Source organism: Maylandia zebra, linkage group LG1 (assembly GCF_041146795.1).
Source record: "Maylandia zebra isolate NMK-2024a linkage group LG1, Mzebra_GT3a, whole genome shotgun sequence".
NCBI classification, from domain to species: domain Eukaryota; kingdom Metazoa; phylum Chordata; class Actinopteri; order Cichliformes; family Cichlidae; genus Maylandia; species Maylandia zebra.
The window spans coordinates 27,620,314-27,640,780 of record NC_135167.1 but is presented as its reverse complement, the minus strand read 5'-3'; the positions used below and the strand labels follow the sequence as shown (position 1 = coordinate 27,640,780).

The window sequence follows — 20,467 nt, the reverse complement described above, 5'->3', positions numbered from 1 at the left end:
AGAGTGAAGCTCGGCAAGCTAATGGCCTGAGGGTCAGCTGGAAACTCAGAGACAGCCAGGAGGTTATAAGGGAAAGCTTCCTCGGCCGATTAGGTGTCTGCAGAGTGCACAGAATCTGCAGAGTCAGTGATTAGGAAAGGAGATGTAGAACATGAGAGATCAGTTATCAAGCACCAAATACCAGATGACTTTTTCATGGTTGGAAAAAAAAAAAAAAAAAAAAAAAAAAAAAAAAAAAAACACCAGCTGAAGTTATCTACTGATAATTAGGACGAACAGGAAGGAATCTTTTTTTCTTAAAAGGACATACAAAAAAATAAAAATCTGAATTATGGTGACAAATGCGCAGTGAGGATAGTCATTATGATGCTGTAGTATATCTGAAACACAGCCAATGATAGGTGAGACAAAGTCTGCCATGTCCTGTCATTAAACCAGAAAGCAAAGTGGAAAAATTGCGATTGCTCATCAGGTAGAGGTGTGATGCAGATGAAAAAATGTTCAGTATTTCTGTATGTCTGCCAACTGCTTTAATGTCCTGATGCATTTCATCTCACCATATATTAAGAACTGCAAAAAAACAAAACACTGTTCCTCGGTGGTGATGACGCAAGTTTGGTTACCTAACACCACTTTTAACTCAACTTAGCAGAATGTATTTTTTTTTTTTACAGTTTTTGTGTGAATTATATTTGTTTTGTACATCTGCTGATGTTTATGACCCAGAAAGTTGAATTAATAAGTCTGCTAGTTCAACATCCCGAATGTAGCTTTTGATCTCTGAGAAAGCCAAGACCTTCACAAGGTCTTTGCAGACCTATAAATCCAGGTGTTGCCTGAATAGAGGGTGTATTTGTACCTTGAGTCACAATAAATACAACACTTCTGTGTATTTATGCTTCAAGTCTTGACAGTTGTCTGATGAAGTGCAGCTTTTTAACTGGCAAAAGTTCAAATGCGTGCTTTTAGATTTATTTATTTTTTTATGTTTCCTGTCCTCGCTTGTTTCCCCTGTTGAAAGAGTCACTGATCTGCAGCTTTGTTTACAATACAGAATTTGCTGATGCTGGGACTTCACACTATAAAAGGTTGGTGCAACTGTGTCATAATCCTTATGGATAATTGTGCTGGGACTGATAACAGCCCAGTGCATTCTCTCTGATGACAGCTGGGCATACAGCACAATATCCAATCGACTAGCTTGACGTACCAGACACTGAAAGGTGGAGTGTGCATATCCCCTAGATCCCCAGGTTTATCGGGGAGGGTGTTCGTTTTTTGTTTTCTTGTTCTTGGATGGAAACAAACATTTATGGCTCACAACTTCAAAAAAAAAGGAAAATTAAAAAAATAAAAATAAAAACTTAGTGTACTCTTTATGAGCAGATTGATGATAATAGGGAAACTTGACTTTTTGATAGTTTGATACAAACTATGCTGTTTAGGCAAGACCAAAACAACTTTAAAAAGAATGAATAAACCTGATCATCTTGTTTATGTTCCAGCACAATTAACCCTTATTTTTCCACTTTCACAAACAACATGTCACTGGTAGCACTGTAGAATACTTAGCACTTAATAAAATAATTATTTCAGAACCTTCAGGTTTTGGAAATTTTTTTTACTCCTTTCTTCCTTGGTATGGGCAAAGCAGCTGAATGCCAACATTTCCCAGCACATTAATGAGCTCTGGCTAGGTAGCAGAATATATATTTGTTTGACAGTTTTGTATTTAACAGTCAAAAGTGACGATTGACAGGAACAGCGAAGAGAAAGGAGGGTATGCCATGCAATGAAGATTGCCCTGGCTTAACAGACATTGTAATAAGCAGACAAAGTGAATGAATACAATGAAATTACTAAATTACACAAGCATTTGATGAATAAAAAGCTCATTTGAATTCTTATTACTGGCGGAGACATGTCTTTTAGCCTACAAGCCAAACTCATAAGCTCATGAGCTTTAACGTTAGTGCTAGAAACTGGCTGTGCCAAAAAAAAAAAAGAAAAAAAAAAAAAGAAGAAGATACTTAATGAAGTGTCAGAAAGATAAATCTAAAAAGAACTGAGTGTTTTAGGCATTACCTCACAAAGTTATCATACTGGGAATTATTTATAAAGTACAGCTAGATGTGTCCTCACTGTGTTGTCACAGCACTTGGTACATCGTTGCATGAGAAGCACGATGCAGGCTGAGCGACAGTCAAAAGTGCTGATGCGCTCCTCTACTTGCCATATCATCATCAGCCAGTTGCCCAGACATCATAGGTGGATGAATACAAGCTGATGGTCTGTCATAGTTAGTGCGTGCAACAGCACAGAATTCTTCTAGACAGACCTGTCTCCCTTGCAGCAACTGTGCAAACTAGAAACTATATTTAACATCTATTTGACATGACTCAACGTTTCTTCGCTTTTGGTTACTTTGCTCATATCGACATCACTTTGACTCACTTAAATTAAATGGATAGGAGGATAAAATTAAAATCAGCAGGAGTCTGCTCCTTTTAAATTGCGATAACATTTGAGAAATTCCTTTTCCCTGTACCTCGCGTACAGCGGTTCCCTGCAGAGATTTTATGACACATAATGTTCTGTTAAGGTTACAGAGGAGGGAGGAGGAGGACGACAACAACAAAGATGACAGGAGAGGGAGAGAAGAGAGAGAGCACTCATGGCCTTGAGGAAATAGAGGACAAAAATTGATGCTTTTAGACATGAATAAATAATAGTCCCATTATCTTTCTCACAAATAAAACAGACATGAAGTAGTAGATATAGTTTATCTTTAGTAATCTATTGTCAGCTGTTGTCATCCCTGCAGATCCATAAGTGCTGGCTGATGACATAACACATTAAAGTCTTGCCTCTGTAGCTGTAGGAAGAAAGCTTTCAATGCTTTGAAGCTAGCAGAGCTTGACTCAACAATGCTTTGCTGGAGAAGAGAACCGATGCTTCTTTTACTTAAAATTGTGCTGTGAGGCTTAAACTGCCCAGAAAAGTGAGTTACAATTCTAAGAATGAACACAAGCTCTTTACAGTAGAGCCAGATGGTCAAAAACATACAAAAAGAAAAAACAAAAACAACAAAAAAACATGCTTTGCACTAAGAAGACAGCAGGACATGCTTGCTGTGCAAAAAACTCAACACCGATATGCTGACTTCCTGTGAGAAAGCCACTCATCGCCTGCTGATAATCTTAACTCCTCAATCCTTTCACCGAAGCAGAGAATTGAAACTATCAACCAATCCAAACATCTGTCAACACACCCACCCTAAAGTGGCTCTGCAGGTAAACTATGTGATTTAAGACTCTGAAATGTGGTTGCCTAACAGTGTCAACAGAGGAATATCGCTGTCCTGAGGCTCCTCTAGCTTTCTACACAGACAGAAAACTGATCGCCATGGAAACGCATAATGTACTTTTTCAGCAAGCAGAGGAAGACTGTGTGAATATGGGATGTAGACAAATTCAAGTGGTGTCCATCATCACTTGTATTATTTAATCTTAGTACTATGCTCACAACTACAAAAAAAAAATCACTATAACACAAGCAAAAGTTGACACTTTCCCCCTGCAGTGTGGCCAGTCTTTAAAAACTCTACCACCCTCAGAGTATGACGACTGTTGGCTTTTTGTTGATGACATGAAATTACAGATAATTGAGTTTAATTGTGACTCCACAGGTCGGCAGCTCTTTGATACTCTTGTTAATCTATTAGAGGGGAAGATTGCTAATATTTCAACTTACATGGCAGTTATTCAAGTTAATGTTATGATTAACATATTTGTTTTGCAAAGCTCCATGTCTGGAAACAGTTTAACTAGGCAGAAGATCCTAGGTAAGCACAGAAATCATCAATGTGTGTCCCATATTCATATTTTTATGTGCTGTGTGTGCTTTTAAATACATTAAATCCATGGAAACAGCTGGCAAATAAAAATGCAGAGCTCACACTTTTTTTTCCTCCCTTAATTGGACTGTCAACACGAACATTTTTATTTTATGAACTGTAACACTGCATTAATTTTAAAAAATATTTTATTAGATGTATGCTTATACAGTTAATGGAAAGTACAACTGTTTAATGGGCAATTCTGAATTTTAAGGTCTCCAATTAACATTGCTATAACAAGTATACACAGTTTAAACTGTAGCAGTACCAAATGCAGCGACAGTATAGAAAGTCTGTTTCAATGTAGTCTATTTATTACATTTAAACTACAGCCAACCTTTACATGACCTCATTTCCACAGGCTCAAAAGTAATTGGACAAACTAAAATAACTTTGAAAAGTCTTTAACATGGTGATGAAAATCCTTTGCAGTCAATGATTACCTGAAGTCTAGAACCCATGCTCGTCACCACATGCTGTGTATGCGCTCTGCCAGGTCTCGACTCTCACTTGTTTGTGGGTGTCTCTGCCTTCAGTTTTGCCTTCAGTAACTCCAAAGTGTGCTCTGATGGTCTGAGATCAGGTGACCAACGTGCACATTGAAAAATATCAAATTTCTTTCCCTTGAGAAACTCTTGGGTTGCTTTCACTGTATGCTTTGGGCCATTATCCTTGTGTACTGTGAAGCACCGTGGGATCAGTTTTGATCTGAGCAGAGAGTACAGCCATGTACACTACAGAGTTCATCCTGCTACTTCTATCAGCAGTCAGATAATTACTAAATACTGCTGAACCAGTTCCACTGGCAGCCATACATGCCCATACTATAACAGTGTGTTTGACAGAATAAGTGTTGTGCGTCAGATCATGTTTCTCTCCTTACCTCATAGATTTCCCTTCCTATCATTCGGGTACGGGTTAAACGCGTCTTCATCTGTCTAAAGATTTTTATTTCAGAATTACGCCAACACGTTTGGAGATCTTCCAGCGAGGTCTAATCTGGTTTCTTTCAGTTGCATCAACAACTCTCACATAGACAGTTCCAGTGAACTGAATGCAAGTTCAATACTTGAATCAACTCCAGAATGCTTAATTTGTCATGGAATAAATGGTGAACAAGCCTGACAAGACATGAAACAACTTGTCAGTCAACTGTTACTTTTGAAACTCTGAAAATGGGGGACTGTGCATAAAATGACTCTAATTACTGAACAGCTAATGCAATGGTTTTGTCAAACCCCTTTTTTAAGCTAAAAGTCTGTACTTCAATCACATCTTGATCATTTGATCATTAAAATCCACCGTGGTGATGCACAGAGACAAACCTAGAAAAACTGTGTCACTGTCTGACACTTATGGACCTAACTGCAGGTGTCAGCCAGTCCGGTTAGACAGTTATTTCAGCTTAGCACTACATGAGTAGACTAAACTTTGACGCTTTCCCCATAAAGATGAAGTTTGACCTCAAGCCTCCTGTTACTAGGGCTGCTCCCAGTAAGTAGGCTTTCAAGGTGTAAAGAGTTAATCATACAACAATTCTAACTGCTAAATATTGTGACCTCAAATAGAGCTGATGTCATCTTTTTCTTTGTCATTGTGCAATAAATTTAATATCAAATTATTCAGACAAACGCAGAGGAGTTGCAGGAAACCTTAAACATTGCCATGTTGGACTAACGCTAATCAGTGAGAGCAGCAAATGCAATACTGACATGCTTGGCAGCACCTTTTGTTCAATACTATTAAGTGTTTCTCTCGTTCCATGTCTCCCGAGGGCAGTTATTGATATTGATATTGTTACACAAAGATACAGAATATGCACACACATACCTTGGTTCCATCGACACTGATAATGCGGTAGCTGTTACGCGTGCTGTCATAAAAATAGGAGACAGTGACAGCCTGCTTGCTGGCAGGAACCCAGTTCTTCTTGGTAGTTGGGTCGATTTGGAAGACATGGGCCCTGGTGGTGTAGATCGGCTGCTCCCTGAAGAGCAGAAGACAGAGCAGAGGGACGATATTAGAGGGCGACTGAGATAAGACACAACATGGAACTACAGCTCAAGATAACATCCACTGATAAACGAGCCAAATCTCTCTCACACACAACACACACAAACAGAGCTATAGGGTGAATAAAAGCTTTATCACATAAAGGCTGCAGAGACCGTGTGCTTTGTGTTCAGAAATGCAGAGTCCTGAGAGTCTTAGTGTGGACAGGCAGGTGATAATGTAACACAAACCCTTAATTCTCATGGCAACCCAAAGCCATTAGCACATTAACACCCCCCTTCCCTCTCATAGGTGTCAGTAACACACTAGATGTTTGGACTGTGCACTTTTATGTGTTTAGAGAAAGATTTTTCTAGTGCACCACAGTCAGATAATTGACTTTTCTCACACCAGCTGCCTACTACTGGATGCAATGTTAATCTAACCAAGTGATCACATTGTCAAAACAGTTTTTACACTAAACATGCACAGTGCTAATGGCAACATGTCACTCTGATAATGCACATAATGCTTGCCCATTTTCTTAGTATGTTATTATCATGTCACATTTGCAATTACCCACATCCAAAAGCAGTTTTTGTTTTGTTGAACAGTTTATATATTGCACAGCACAAGGCACTGAATTAAACATCAGTTGGATTAATTCCTAATTATGATTTTGCATACATTTGCCATCATCATGAGTCATCTTTTATAATCAAAGAAAACTGCTTTGTATTACTTCGCTTAGCTTGAATGGTAGCACGTTATCCATAAAACACCGATATTAAACCTGTAAACTAATGGGGATTCTTAGGATTTATCGGCAAACGACTGTACTGGGAAACATCGGTAAAATGGATTCCACTCATTACGGGAATTATAAGTAGATAAAAGCTCTGCTGAGCCCGTCTCTGACTCATTTCAGTGTCCACTTTTAGAAAGTATTCACAAGCTGATTCAAGTTAAGCTTTTGTCCAGCCCAGTTTTACTGCCACGTCTCTCATTATACTCAAGCAGTTCTCTCTCCATTTTCAATCTCTTACAGCCTCATTATAGTTTAATCATTTTTAAGTGAAAAGGTGAAACCACACTCGACTTAAAAAAAAAAAAAATAATAAAATGTATAAAACCCAAGTCAGCAATAAATGTGATGGAGAAAAGTTCAAAATCATGTCATCTATCCGTGGGAGTGAAGTAATCTGCCTCTCAGCCATGAGCTGCACACCGCCCTTGTGACTCAGAAGAGCATCAGCATGAGGAGCAGGATCAAGGCGGCTGTTAAACTTGAATGACCGCAGACTAAATACAAATGCTCCTCCTCTCAATGACATCCACAGACACACCTTTATGATTCCGATGACAGTCCTGCTGTTACCTGGAAACATAGCCTGACTCAGTAAGACAAGAAGTGGATTTTCAGCTTTCACAGCTTTTAACAGAGGAGAAAAAGAAGAGAAAAAAACCCTAACCTTTTGCAAATAATTTGAACCCCACGCTGAAATAAAAACAGTACAAAGAAAACACATGAAATAAAACCAAAATTGATGGCCTGTATTTGTATAGCGCTTTACTTAGTCCCTAAGGACCCCAAAGCGCTTTACACTACATTTAGTCATTCACCCATTCACACACTGGTGATGGCAAGCTACATTGTAGCCACAGTTACCCTGGGGCGCGCTGACAGAGGCGAGGCTACCGGACACTGGCGCCACCGGGCCCTCTGACCACCACCAGTAGGCAACGGGTGAAGTGTCTTGCCCAAGGACACAAGGGCCGAGACTGTCCGAGCCGGGGCTCGAACCGGCAATCTTCCGATTACAAGACGAACTGCCAACTCTTGAGCCAGAAACTGTCATTTAAATGTTCATCTATTACTTAATATTTTGGTGTAGTATGAATGACCCAGAGGTTTTTAAATCAGTACGGTAAGATGTAAAAATGTAAAAACTTTAAAACTAGTTAAAAGTCCAAAATGTATGCCCCTTTTCACATTTTCCAAAGTCTTTGGCGGGCCAATTCTGGGCCCCAGACCGTATGTTTGACACTCCCCGATTTAAAGAATGCAGACACTGAGTGATCTTCAGGTGACACTGTATTAAAATAGACATGACTCTGTAAATCAATAAAATTTCAAGCCATTGTGATCGCTGGGTTCAGTAAAAAGAACACATCGGTATCTACTACACTATTACACAGTTTCAAAGCTTGTGGTTAAAAATAAATAAATATTAAAAAAAAAAAAAAAAAAAAAACTCCATTTGAAAGCAGACCATCCATTTTTAGTGTTTCAAGGCAACTATGCAGAAACCTAAGACTGAAAGAGCACTGCCGCTAGAAGCAAAAAGTAATAAAAAACAGTCTGCCTTCTCTTTAATGATAGTGCTTTAAAAGGACTGGACTCAGGAGGGTTAAAATTTCCACTGGAGGTTCTCATTTCAAAAGGCGAGTGCAGGTGGTTGAAATACTCCTCTATAACGTTCCAAGAGTGAGGAATAATTAAGTGGAGTGGCTGAGATGAGAGGGATCATAGGACACCTCAAGAACTTAATAATGGATACAAGCTGAAGAATGTGGGGAGACAGATTCAAAGTACTTGTTGGAAATCAAAATGTGAATTAAAAAATACTTTCAGAGACAAAATATAGATTAGAAAGATGCCACTGCTTGGTACAAATAACTTGACTGTTGTCAATGCTTTGTTATTCTGATTGCAGTATATTTTAGTAGCTTGTTCTGAGCACATACTGATCATTTTGTTATCCTTTCTTTAATTCCAAGGGCCCTCCAACCACCTCCAACTGGCACCAAAAGTGCTTCTGTCCCACAAGGCACAGTCAAATGCATTGTGAAAACTGTGCCTTCACAGAGGAGTGAAATGCAATGAACCGTGCAAACATGCATAACACACTCATGAACAATCCTTCCTCAAAGGCATCCAAAACATTGCAAATGGTTATAGAAACAGAAAGTGACATAAGTAATTGTGTCAAGAAGGGGGATAAAGCCTCTGGGGAAAAAATAAAAACAAATCTACAGCTGATCATCAGTTGTATGAAATGGGTGTTCTTGTGACTGTCGCTTTAGGAAAATAAAGAAAATGTTGGATTGCAGCCCCCCCTCAGTGCTGACATCGGGGAGTAAGTGGGCTTTCACATGCTGTTCAGCCATCTGAAGAGCACTTCAGTGGAAGCATATTGATGCCTTGAGTAGTGAGCTACAGTACAAGCACAGCACAGTGCAGTTCGTTCCCACGTTCCTGGAAAACAGGGAGAACAAAATGTTTGCTGGTATTACATGTATTTTGCTGCGGTCCATAGTGTGTCGGACCCACACATTTACACAAGCCCATACTGTAGATTCTAGTCTTTTGTTTTGGATTTCACCTTCAATTCTCCATCTAAAGCTAAGACCTGGCTAAAATGCACTAAACGCTGAACTCTAATCAGAATCAGAATCAGAATACTTTATTGATCCCTGGGGGAAATTATTTTTTGTTACAGTGCTCCATTTTAAACCAACATTAAGACAAGACAGACAATACGCTAACTAAGAATAGTACAATATATACACATATATATACATACATACATAAGTCACTTATAAATAAATAGTTGGAAAAGAAACATGTGTAGTTGTAGCAGCAAACAGTGTGTAATGACTGCAACGATAGTAAAACAGCCCTTTTGAGTCAGAAATTTGGATGCTGTGATGTATGAACAGCCCTCAAGGATGATCTGTATGTTACGCCATATCTTAAGCCAACATCAAACTCCAGGGCAGAAAAATTAAGTTGTCATTTCCTCAAATGGGCACTTCAGGATATCTCTAAAAGCCACTCCACCCCCACAGAATCCCAGGTTAAAATACTCAACTTTACAGCCGAAACGTGTCTCTTCAGGCTGTCTGTTTTTCTGTCTCTATAGTAAATCCACCTGTTTGTGACCACTGCACAGAGTGAATTTATTTTTAAAAACACATCAGTTTAAATTGTGTTGAGGCTTCGTGGGACTGGCAGCATTGAGTCACATGCGGATTTCTCTTAATCAGTGTCAGGTAGTAAAAGACAAAAAGGAGTCAGCTGTTAGTTTTTCTGGTTAGTAGATTTAATATAGTGTTTTTGCTAGCTTAAATTAGCATCTCCTCTTAATATCAAAATGAGTAGAGTTGAATCCCGATAACTAGTCTAGCTAGCCAGCACAAGCATTAGCTCACCCAAACACAGTCATGGCCAGTTTGAAGAAAAATGATCAAAATACCACCATTTCCATCTTATAAGCATCTATAAGAGTCATTCTGTCCTCTGATAATTAGTGATGATTTAATGATAATTTTATTCTCTGTAAAATCCCAAATGTGCTTCTAAAACATTGTTTACATATCACTTATCTGCCTCCACAAAATCTTATCACTTGGACTTGGACTTTTATGGCACTTTTCTACTCTGAGCACTCAAAGCACTTTTTATTACAAGCTGTATTCACCCAATCACACATTCATTCAAACAAGACTAGACTTTGTCTAGCATTCACAATCTTATGGACGCATCAGGGAAAACTTAAATTCAATATCTTGCCCAAACCAAACTGGAGCAGTTGGGATTGAACCACCACAGCAACAGAACCACACAATTTTTTCTACTGCATTATATTTTCTTTGTTATAACCCTTTTTACTGTTTCATTACATTCATTTTCTTGGGCTGGTATCTTCCTTCCTTAAACATATGTAATGGTTCTGAGCTAGATACACTGGTACAGCTGCTGTAATGTGATGCCAACAAATCAATTTTGAACATTTTAAGCACGGGGATGTGCTTAGGAAAATTAATCAAAATCATCTGTTTTTTTTTTTTTTTTTTTAATTTAAAAATCTGAACAAACAATTTTTCATGCTGAGAAGCGTACACATGTTTGATTAACAGGGTACAGATGGTCCCATTGTTGTTGCAAAGCTTCACTGCAACGGGCAAAGTGACATGTCTCATGGACAGAAATACTTTAATGCACTGTTATGAATTGCCGGTGAAAATAATGTCAGACAGACAAGCTGGCAGGCAGCACATATTCATGAGCTAATAAAGCTTTTACTTCCATTGGGATTATGGTTCTCACAGAAATGAAAGCCTAATAAATTCACTGTCCCCTTTAAGCCTAATCTCGGTCTTCATCTGCTTTGGGAACAACAAAACCCATTATACAGATCACTGTTGTCGCTTTACATAGCCACACGCGCTGACCTTTGCAGTGCCAGTGTCTCGAGCCAGCTCAGACTGGCAAGGGAAGGAGGAGTGAAAGGCCGCTGCTGAACACATGGATGCACTCACACAACTGTTTAATGGATTTGTCTGATCTGCTTTTCTCAGATAAAAAGCATTAGGTTGATTGATTTTACTAGATATAAAAAAATAAATGAGGAAAAAAGAAAAGAAAAAAAGACGACAACATTTGGGACTATGACCACTGGATACTTTGTCCCGCTGCCTGTCAGGCATTCTCTGTCCCCATCTGGTGCTTTGAATAATTTACAGGTGTGTGTGTTTCTATGTGGGGGTGCAGGTCTGAGTTAGACTGCACTGTCTATGCTTACATACACCTACATACGCACCTCAGGACTGTACACACTGATAACGCAGCAATCGTGTTTGTTGTGTACCAGCAATAAGATTTAAAGTGAGCTGACAGACAGATCCGTCTACTCAGAGTACCCCACCTATAAATACATGCATTTTTAACCCTTTCACACATAGTGGTCACTAGAGTAGACAGCTATTCAAAGGCTGTTTTCTTGTATCAGCCTTTCACAGAGTCAGTGTTGATGGTATACTTGCACATAAACCACTACATTGGACACTGATGTGTCACTCCATACCCTGCCACCCACTCCAAAAGGTGATGTTGTCCACGTAAGTGGACAAGTAAAAAAAACACTCTTTGAAAAGTACATTTTTAAAAAAATGAAGCTCAAAAAACTATTTTTTCATGCCTAAGGTGAATAAAAATCCTGATTGAGATTGTCATAATTCATGCATGAAAGGGTTAAAAACAATCTTGCCTTGAGAGTAATAACTCACAAAAACTTATAACTTAGGTAGGTAGCGATTAGTCTAACACCATACACAGCTAAGAAGGATTATCATGCAGCTTAAAAAAGACATTTTAAGATGATACAGGATGGCATGGTGTTCTGAGAGGAAGAGTGAATAAACAGCAGACAGCTTCTATCTTTGAACAGGAGCCTGGGATGGTGATTTTCATGCAAGCGCTTGCAGTCACTTTGCACTTGTGTGCTGCTACATCTGTGCAGATCAGGCATGTTTTTCTTTCAGTAACAAAGACAAACAGCTTTGTCCAGATTCCTGAGTATAGGAATCCACTCCGGGCTTACCGCACCCACAGACAAACTTTGCTCATCGAGCTCTCGGTCTGATAGAGGATTTAGAAATCTGAGGTTAAACGCTAAAGCATTTAACGTCACTCAAACAGGCTTTGAAACTGGTTTAACAGAAATCTGCTGCGTCAGCAGCTTCAGCTATGCGAACTGCATTCTTTACATCCCTACAGAAAGTTAATGTGTCTCACTAAACACAAGGAAGCTCGTATCACTGCAGTAAACCTGTGTGACAGTTTAACCTCACAAGGTGGTAATGTTTGAAAATTAAATGTGGAGCCAAGGGTGGTTATGTAAAAACATATTTGGGTAATTTTTCACATCTTAAAAAAAGAAAGGTTGATCACTTGTGACAGTAAGGCCCGATTCTTTAGAAAGTTCAGTGTCATTTTTTCTAGCCTGCAGTACCGTTACAAAGGTGTCAGATCGCTCACTAAATAGGTTAGAGAGATGGCATCGCCACACGCTATCTGGGTTTGCACCATGTCTCGGGCATTAAATGTGCAAGATAGAGCTGGGCGATATGAGATTTTTTCATATCACGATATGTTTTTTTCATTTCAGGCGATAACGATATCTATCACGATATAAGCCAAATAACTATATTTGTAAGATTTAAATGTGCCGTTGCTCACAAGTAAAATGTGAAATAATCAGCAGCTTGTTTTTATTTAAATATTTATTTCCCATAATAAGTTCAACAGGGTAGATGTACTTAAGGAACATGAGACTTTTTCAGATAAATAAAGGCAAATATTGCAAACTACACAAAAGGCAGCCACTAAAGCGTTTAAGTTTCAAAATAGAACAAACAAAACAGACTAAATTGTCAATTCCACTTAGAAACAAAATATTAATTCTAAAAATAAATCTTAGTTTGTTTTACAGAAGAACAGACAAAACTGACTAACTTTTGTCAATATCAAATAAACTGAGAACTAAAAGGAAATTCTCAATCTCTCCTTGTTGTATAGCTTAGCTTTTCAAACAGTTTTAACAGTTACTTTAGTCTGACAAAAGCCGAATGACGAATTAGCGCTTCCAGTCAGAGACTGAGGCTACGTCCACACGTACACGGGTATTTTTGAAAACGGAGATTTTCCGTTTTCGTTTTAAAAAATAATCCCGTCCACACATAAAGGCAGAAATGAAGGAAAACGCTGCTATGAACATGCCAAAGCAGCAGGTGGCGCTAGATTCCTAACCGTGCAGAAAGGTTGGCCAATCAGAAGTCTAGAAGCCTCGGTGGGAAAAAGTAAACAAAGCTGGGGCATAGAAGCAGAACCGAGTCGTATGTGTGGACGGACAGTAACTGTGTGTATATGTAAGCATTTAAACACTGCAGAGAGTAGAATTAACAGTAACAGTATTGTAGAAATTCATTTCACCGAAACAATAACGTGGCGCAGTGTGACGCATGCACCAGTTTATTGTATTTCCAGACTTGCTTTCGGCACAATTTACAGTGCACGCTACTCTGTTTTTTGTCAGACTTGAAATAGCCGAAATACCGTCACACTACGGAACTTCTATGGCTCTTCCGTTCGACAATCTCTCCGGCATTGGAACCATCATCTGTTTTCTCTTCGGTCACGCTCGGTTGATTTTTCTAGTCGGCACACTCATTTCCTCCATTACGCGCTGGCTCCATTACCCGCTGGCTGCTTCCCAAACAAACACACTGCGGCTTGGCACTTGTGCTGTACGTAACAAGTCACGCGACGTGACGCTGCGGCTGTGATTGGTTCGGCTCTGCGCTACTTAATTTGGATTGGCTGACCTTTTTTTTTTTTTTTTTTTTTTTTGAGGACAAGAGCGGCGAGGTCTATCGCGATAGCTTAATTTCTCTATCAGTAAAAGTTATATCGCGATACATATCGTTATCGTTCTATCGCCCAGCTCTAGTGCAAGAGATGAATAAAGTAGTCACTTTTACATGGGTGCAATTCCATGTAACAATATGTTTGAGAATAGTAACCTATAATATAAGATAACCTCTTTAGTCTCTTTGCCAGTGAGACTTCATATTTCATTCCTTTTGAATCCTCTAGAGACTGGACCACATTATGCTCAGCTGCCTGATGTGAACACAAACTGTGCAACCATCTCACTAATAAAAAGAAACATCCAACATTAGGAAGTCAAACTATTTTTTTGGTCTTTTACTCCATTATTATTTTATTTTTTTTATTCCTTTAGAGACAATTTCACCACAGTGAAAGTTTTCTTGATGAAACGGGCACTAAAGCAGGACAATCAGCAGGCTACCCCAGTTACTTAAGCTCATTATATCACTCATAGAGTAAGTATAAAGTGCTGTCCTTGTCCCTATGTGGTCTGAAAAAAAATATATATATGCAGATTTCGCTGCCTGCTCGAAGAACTTTAGTGACAAATGGGGCATTATTCACTTGTCAAATATCCACGGTAAAGTTGCAGAAACACTCACTGGGAGCAGTTATCCTTCCTCACTTTCTCTGCTGGTCCTGTCAGTAGCACTCCACATTACAAGAGGCTTTAGAGTGTAGCACAGTAACAAAAGGACATCTTTTCCCATATGAAAAAAAAAAACTGTGTCACAAGGTGTACTGTTCAAATGTGGCAACATGAATATGGAAAATTAGAAATGAGTGTATTAATTTGCTAAGCATAAAACACTAGAAATCATCAACTTGGATTCTCATTATCCTTTTTTTGCATGTTAGGTGAGCACCGCTGAGGCATGGTGTTATATTTTATCTGCGGGTCCTGATGGAGAGCGGCGCCGCCTTATTAGCGAGAACGGCGTGTTGTCTGTGTGAATGAGCAAAGTAAGCAGCGGAGGAAATTCTCTCTGGGTTCATTACTACTAAACCACCTGGGCTTTCCCTGCAACAAACACTTTGCTCAACTAATGATGTCAACAGGTCAAAGGAGGCCACTGTATATATATATATACTGTATGCAATAACAGACTTCAAGGTCTAGTTAGCAGAGAACTACAGCTCTATATTATGCTTTCATTTTCTTTCTCCTGACATTTACAAAACAGGAGCATGATGTCTCAGCTTAAAACCACTCGCATTAAGTCACTGTTAAAGGTTATTTTATGGCATCTCTTCTGCACTACACTATCCAGTGCAAGAAGAAACAACCGTTAGGAGGGAAGAGCAAAATAAGCCCAAATTCAACACTACTGCTCATAAACTGACTAATTACAAGCATTTCTATTTTACTAAAAAAAAAATTCCCGTATTACCAGAATTTCCAATCTCTATAAAGCTATAGTAAAAATTTGATATACATGAGAGATACTATTTAACTCCCGTGCCTATTGTAACTCAGTACTGCAATACGGTATCCACAATTAGGCATACAACGTTTGATGCGTCGCGAGGCAATTATCCAAACATACATCAAGACATTTGTGCAACTGAAGAGTAGTAAATGCTGCTGTTATGCTACTTGGTTTGTTTACTAGCATTAAAATCAGTTAATTACGGTAGCTCTCTTGCTTTAATACACAGTCCACCTTTGTCAGGGAAATTAGTTCAGTCCACCTACATATTCAATAGAAGTATCTATAATTGGCTCCATGCTATCGACGATTGATGATCTCAAGATAAAACACTTGTTAATATTTTGTCCCACTCCTTCCACAGATCATGATCAGGCTCTGAGGGCCGAAACATTATAACTTTAGTAATCGGGCTGTTTCTCATTTTGGCAAATTGGAAAAACAGCTGGAAAAATAGTAAAATAATCTTTACATATTGCTTTAATGCAGGATATTTTAATTTTGTAGAAAACATTCTGTCTTAGGCATGACTGTGGTAAACTTTGTTTTATTCATTTTACCAATGACCTTCATAATCAATGCCAGGTCTGGCATCACTGAGTGTCCCATGCAACACAGGCAGCAGGCCAGAATCAAACAAGCCACCACAGCAGGTCTCCCTCCACCACACTGAGGCGGCAGGACACAGAGCCCAACGTAATGTGAGCGCTCCAAGGAAAAGGAAGTGAGGAAGTCTCCACAGAAGAACAGCATGGCAGCAGATGGCCTCCTAGGCTTCAACCATCTGGTGATGAGACGTCCAATCCACCATCAGCCTGTCCCCTTTCATTTACACATGATTCTTTAACAGTAAGACCTGCTCCTATTCCCCAACTGCACCTCTACAGCCATCCCCTCCAGCCTTCGGACACAGATGGAGAACATAGCCTCAGATTAAGCTTACAGTCCACTCTCCTGTCAGGGCAGCCAAAGGACCCACTGTCACGTCACATGTCACAGAGCCTAATCAATGAGTGTTAAACCTTTATATGCCATTCTCTGGCCAGCCAGGAGATTATCATCTATCCCTGTGTTAGGCCTGCTCCCAGCATGGCTTACTTTAAATAGCAATATGCTGATTGCATTGCTGTCTGTGTGGCTGCCTATTCAGTAGGGGCTTTCAGGCAATCTAGGCTTTATGTTGGAATAATTCCAGAGATGCAGCCCTTAAGCTGCAAAACTGTACTTAGAAACAGAATTCTCATCGCTTTCTTTCCCAGTGCTACCGTCTGAATTTCCTCCCCCTCTCCAATTCACCAGTCTTTAATTACATAGGCTTGATTTATTCTTTTTTAGGACATGCCGCACATGACGTACACATACAAATGCACACATACAATGCTACAATTTGGACCAATATGTAACAGTATATACTCAATAAATCGTGTGGAAATGGCATGAACAACAAAAAGTGTCTCAGGGTCAAGAGGGTACTGATAGATCATTTGCTCAAAGAAATATGGTAATAAAGGGACACGTAAAGATAGAAATCGAGGGCGTTAATGTGTGTGTTGTCTGACTTATAGTTAATCTATAACTTCATTTAGGAGACAGGAGCTTCAGGGACAAAGACACACACACACACACACACACACACACACACACACACACACACGACAAATGATCTACAGCTCCCTCCACCAAACACAGACTCATTCTTATCTGTTGATTTGCTGCTTCGTGCAAAACACATTGCATCATTAGCAGGTGTGCTCAGGTAGTAATATATACACTGCAGAATTAGCAACACATCTGCTAATTATTGGAAGGCGAACAAAAGAATTCCCCTCCCCTTTCTTTAATTTAGTCCAGTTACTTCAAGGTTTAAGATGTGATAGGCATTGTTTTTTGGGTCTTGTTTTACACAAACACACAAGAAAACTGCAGATTCATCAGTAATCTCCATCATTCAGTTGCAGCGTAATGAGCAACAATCATTAAGTTATTTCTTAAGGAGAAAGTTTCCAGTTTCAGTTCTCACATTTGATTCGCTATTACTATTATTATTAAATATTTTGTTTGCCTTCTATGAGAGTAAATTTCATTAGTTGTGATTTGGACTCCTGGTCAGACAATCTAACACAGTCACAACATGCTGATTCAATCACTGCTGTAATAGCTGCTGATTCAAATGCATCAAAGCAACAATACTGAATCAAGTGTAGGAGATTGGATTTATCAGCCTTCCATAGTTTTGATTTTTCACTGCTGCTCAGGTATTGCAAAAAGGAATTTTAAGATTTTTTTTTTTTTTTTTTTATACAAGCAACATTTGATTACCCCGAAACTAATTGGAATGACAAAGGCAGCCAATGTAGTTTCAAGGAAGTCCTGTGGGATAAAATTTCATAGAAGCCATTTGTGCCCTCCTTCTTAAAAAGGTATTTAGCTGACAAGTGACACCACTGCTTAGCACTGAGTGAACATAGAAAAGAAAAAGGGAACTTTTGTGCCTGTGAGTAGGTGGGAACTCCTGCTTTGGCCTGGCTGCCATGCTTGTCACAGATCCACTGCATGGGTCAGTTTCATGACACAACACAGCTGAGTCCTTTGAAACCGGCTGGGTGAGTACACCAAACTGGCGAAAGGAAGTCAGGACTGTTGAACTGGTTTCTTACGCATTAAAATACTGAGGAAAAGCAATCACTTTGGTATGGGGTGGTACTCATTACATAATTGAGCATTTATGCAGCTAGTGATTCACGCCTCACATCATAGTTTCCATAAATCCAAGTTTTGTGTGTTACAAGTGGAAGAATTCCTAAAATAAATAAATGAATAAATAAGTGATCTAGAATGAGGTTTAAGTCTGAAAAGTTTTCCCTTTTTTGTGTGAAATTAAAACAATCCAGCTGCTTGGAAAGCATAGACAGGGATATATGTAGATGTGCAGAAAGAGGGAGAGATGGTGATTGCATAACTGTGGCAGTGAGCCACAGAATCAACATTCATACCACAGTATAGAGGCAAAATACTGTACGGTACCATGTAAAACTACTGTGGGAGTACACGCCACTACTTCCAGTACTGTGGACAACACACATACGTACAAATACACACTTCCACAAGTACCACCATCTCTCCTCATTAGTGGGCAGTGTTGACTCTGACACCTCCATATCATAACCCTCTCCAAACCATATTCCTATCCTGAAGAAAAGGAAGAAGCGGAGCACTCAAGAATGATCCTTTTGAAATTCTGCTCATAAATAAAACATAAATCCATAATTATAAATATGGCATCAACCCCCCACCGCACACACACATATACACACATCTGAATAGTCTCACTGACAGTCCAGCAAGAGTCACCTCATTAATTTCCCCACATTGCAACACAATCTGGCAATAAAACAGAGGTGATCTTCTCACAACCTGGCGCTTGAAATCAGCGATATTTAGAATTAAATGTATTTGAGGGCTGACAGGTGAAACGGGCAGCTCTGGGGGCATATTTGCCGTCTTTTCGCCGCACAAACACATTTTTAGTCAGCGCAGGTGTCATGAGAGGCGCTCTGAAGGGCAGCGCTTTCTGGATTACTCACCCCATTGCCGCGGACTTGAGGAACAACTCCTTATTTTTTTCTTTAATCTGAAGGTTATGTATTGGCTGGGTTGAGAGGAAAAATAATGTTTCAAAAGCGCAGTCCGTAGATGATTAGCGGTCCAAAGAGTTCATAACCCCGTGTGCCAGCTCCGAACAAGTCCTCTTGCCGCTGAGAGACAGCTGAGATATGGGGGAGAGAGAGAGCAGTTCTTCGCAAACTCGACTCACCGGGCTGTCAAGCTCAGTCTCACAGAAGCCCGTTCAATTCAGGAAGTTTTTTCCTCCTCTCCTCCTTTGTTTTTCCTGTTCACATGGGCGGGTGTGAATCCCACCTTGGCGTGGCTTCTCCCTCGCCGCCTTCAAACAATCGGCGCTGGTGAGTTAAGTTAATGTTTGCATTTCGCTGCTCTACGCTGAGCTTCTTCCTCCACAACGGGCTGTTTCATATCAACGGCAGCAGCAGCGACACGGGGCGGCTTCCACCTGCTTTCTCCTTTCAGCCACCCACTGTTTCCTAAACCTGTCATATCTGTGGTGGCGTCTGCGGTTTTAGATGGACTTTCAGGCCAGACTGGAGTTTTTTAGTCATAAACAAAAAAAAAATAAAATAATTTTCAGTTAAACCCGACGGTTTTTTAAATAAAAAATAAAAATCTGATGCACTTACATGTTTCCATTCACTGTGCTGGCTTCCACCAGTTTGCCCTTTCTCCCAAATTAAGCGGAATAACTGTTAGAGCAAACTTCGCTACGCCACTTATTAGCATGTAATTGTGTCAATTAATAGGTCTTGAATCTTTTCATAATGGTTGTTGGACTTTTTTCTTCTATCCCCTAACTGCCAGGTAACGTTCATTAATCTCTGGCAGGTGCGCGCGCTCCCAGAACCGTTAAAATTTGTAGAGGTTTGTTCCGGGGGGGAAGGATTTCAGCGACGTACGACACTGAAATTTCAGAAGTGGAAAGTGTCGCTAAAGCTAACGACGTACTTGTCACATTAAGGTATTTTTTCAAAGCCAGAGATGTAACTGTTTTTAATCTAGTTTTATTTTTCGTTGTTTATATGTTGGATAACTACTATTACTGTCCAGAATAGTTATCTTATTGGGAACACGCGGTTTAGCAAGACCAACAGGGAATACAAACACGACGCCGCGATAGCAGCTTTTCTGTGATATTAAGTATTTCAATAATTTGTGTGCTCACAGAATGACCGAAACTGCGGAAACCCAGCAGAACTACGAGGAGATGTTCGCACACAGGTTCTCCTCGGAGGATCAGGAGTACCAGGAGTACTTAAACCGTCCTGCAGACCGCCCTCCCAT

The 20,467-nt window shown here is 39.6% G+C and overlaps 1 protein-coding gene across 3 annotated transcripts in view; it reads right to left on the bottom strand.

The window, feature by feature from the left end:
- homer2 (homer scaffold protein 2) overlaps positions 1–20,030 on the bottom strand; it is a 36,351-nt gene extending 16,321 nt beyond the window's left edge. The window contains exons 1-3 of one of the 3 annotated variants that reach the window (XM_076884232.1): positions 19,810–20,030; positions 19,141–19,713; positions 5,729–5,885 (exon numbers count right to left, since the gene is read on the bottom strand). In XM_076884232.1, the coding sequence (XP_076740347.1) occupies positions 5,729–5,885; positions 19,141–19,145 (162 nt within the window). In that variant the 5' untranslated portion in view covers positions 19,146–19,713; positions 19,810–20,030. The remainder of the gene's footprint in view (positions 1–5,728; positions 5,886–19,140; positions 19,714–19,809) is intronic. The other 2 variants (XM_076884230.1, XM_004543449.6) reach the window with 2 other exon arrangements.
- Between the last annotated feature and the right edge of the window lie 437 nt (positions 20,031–20,467).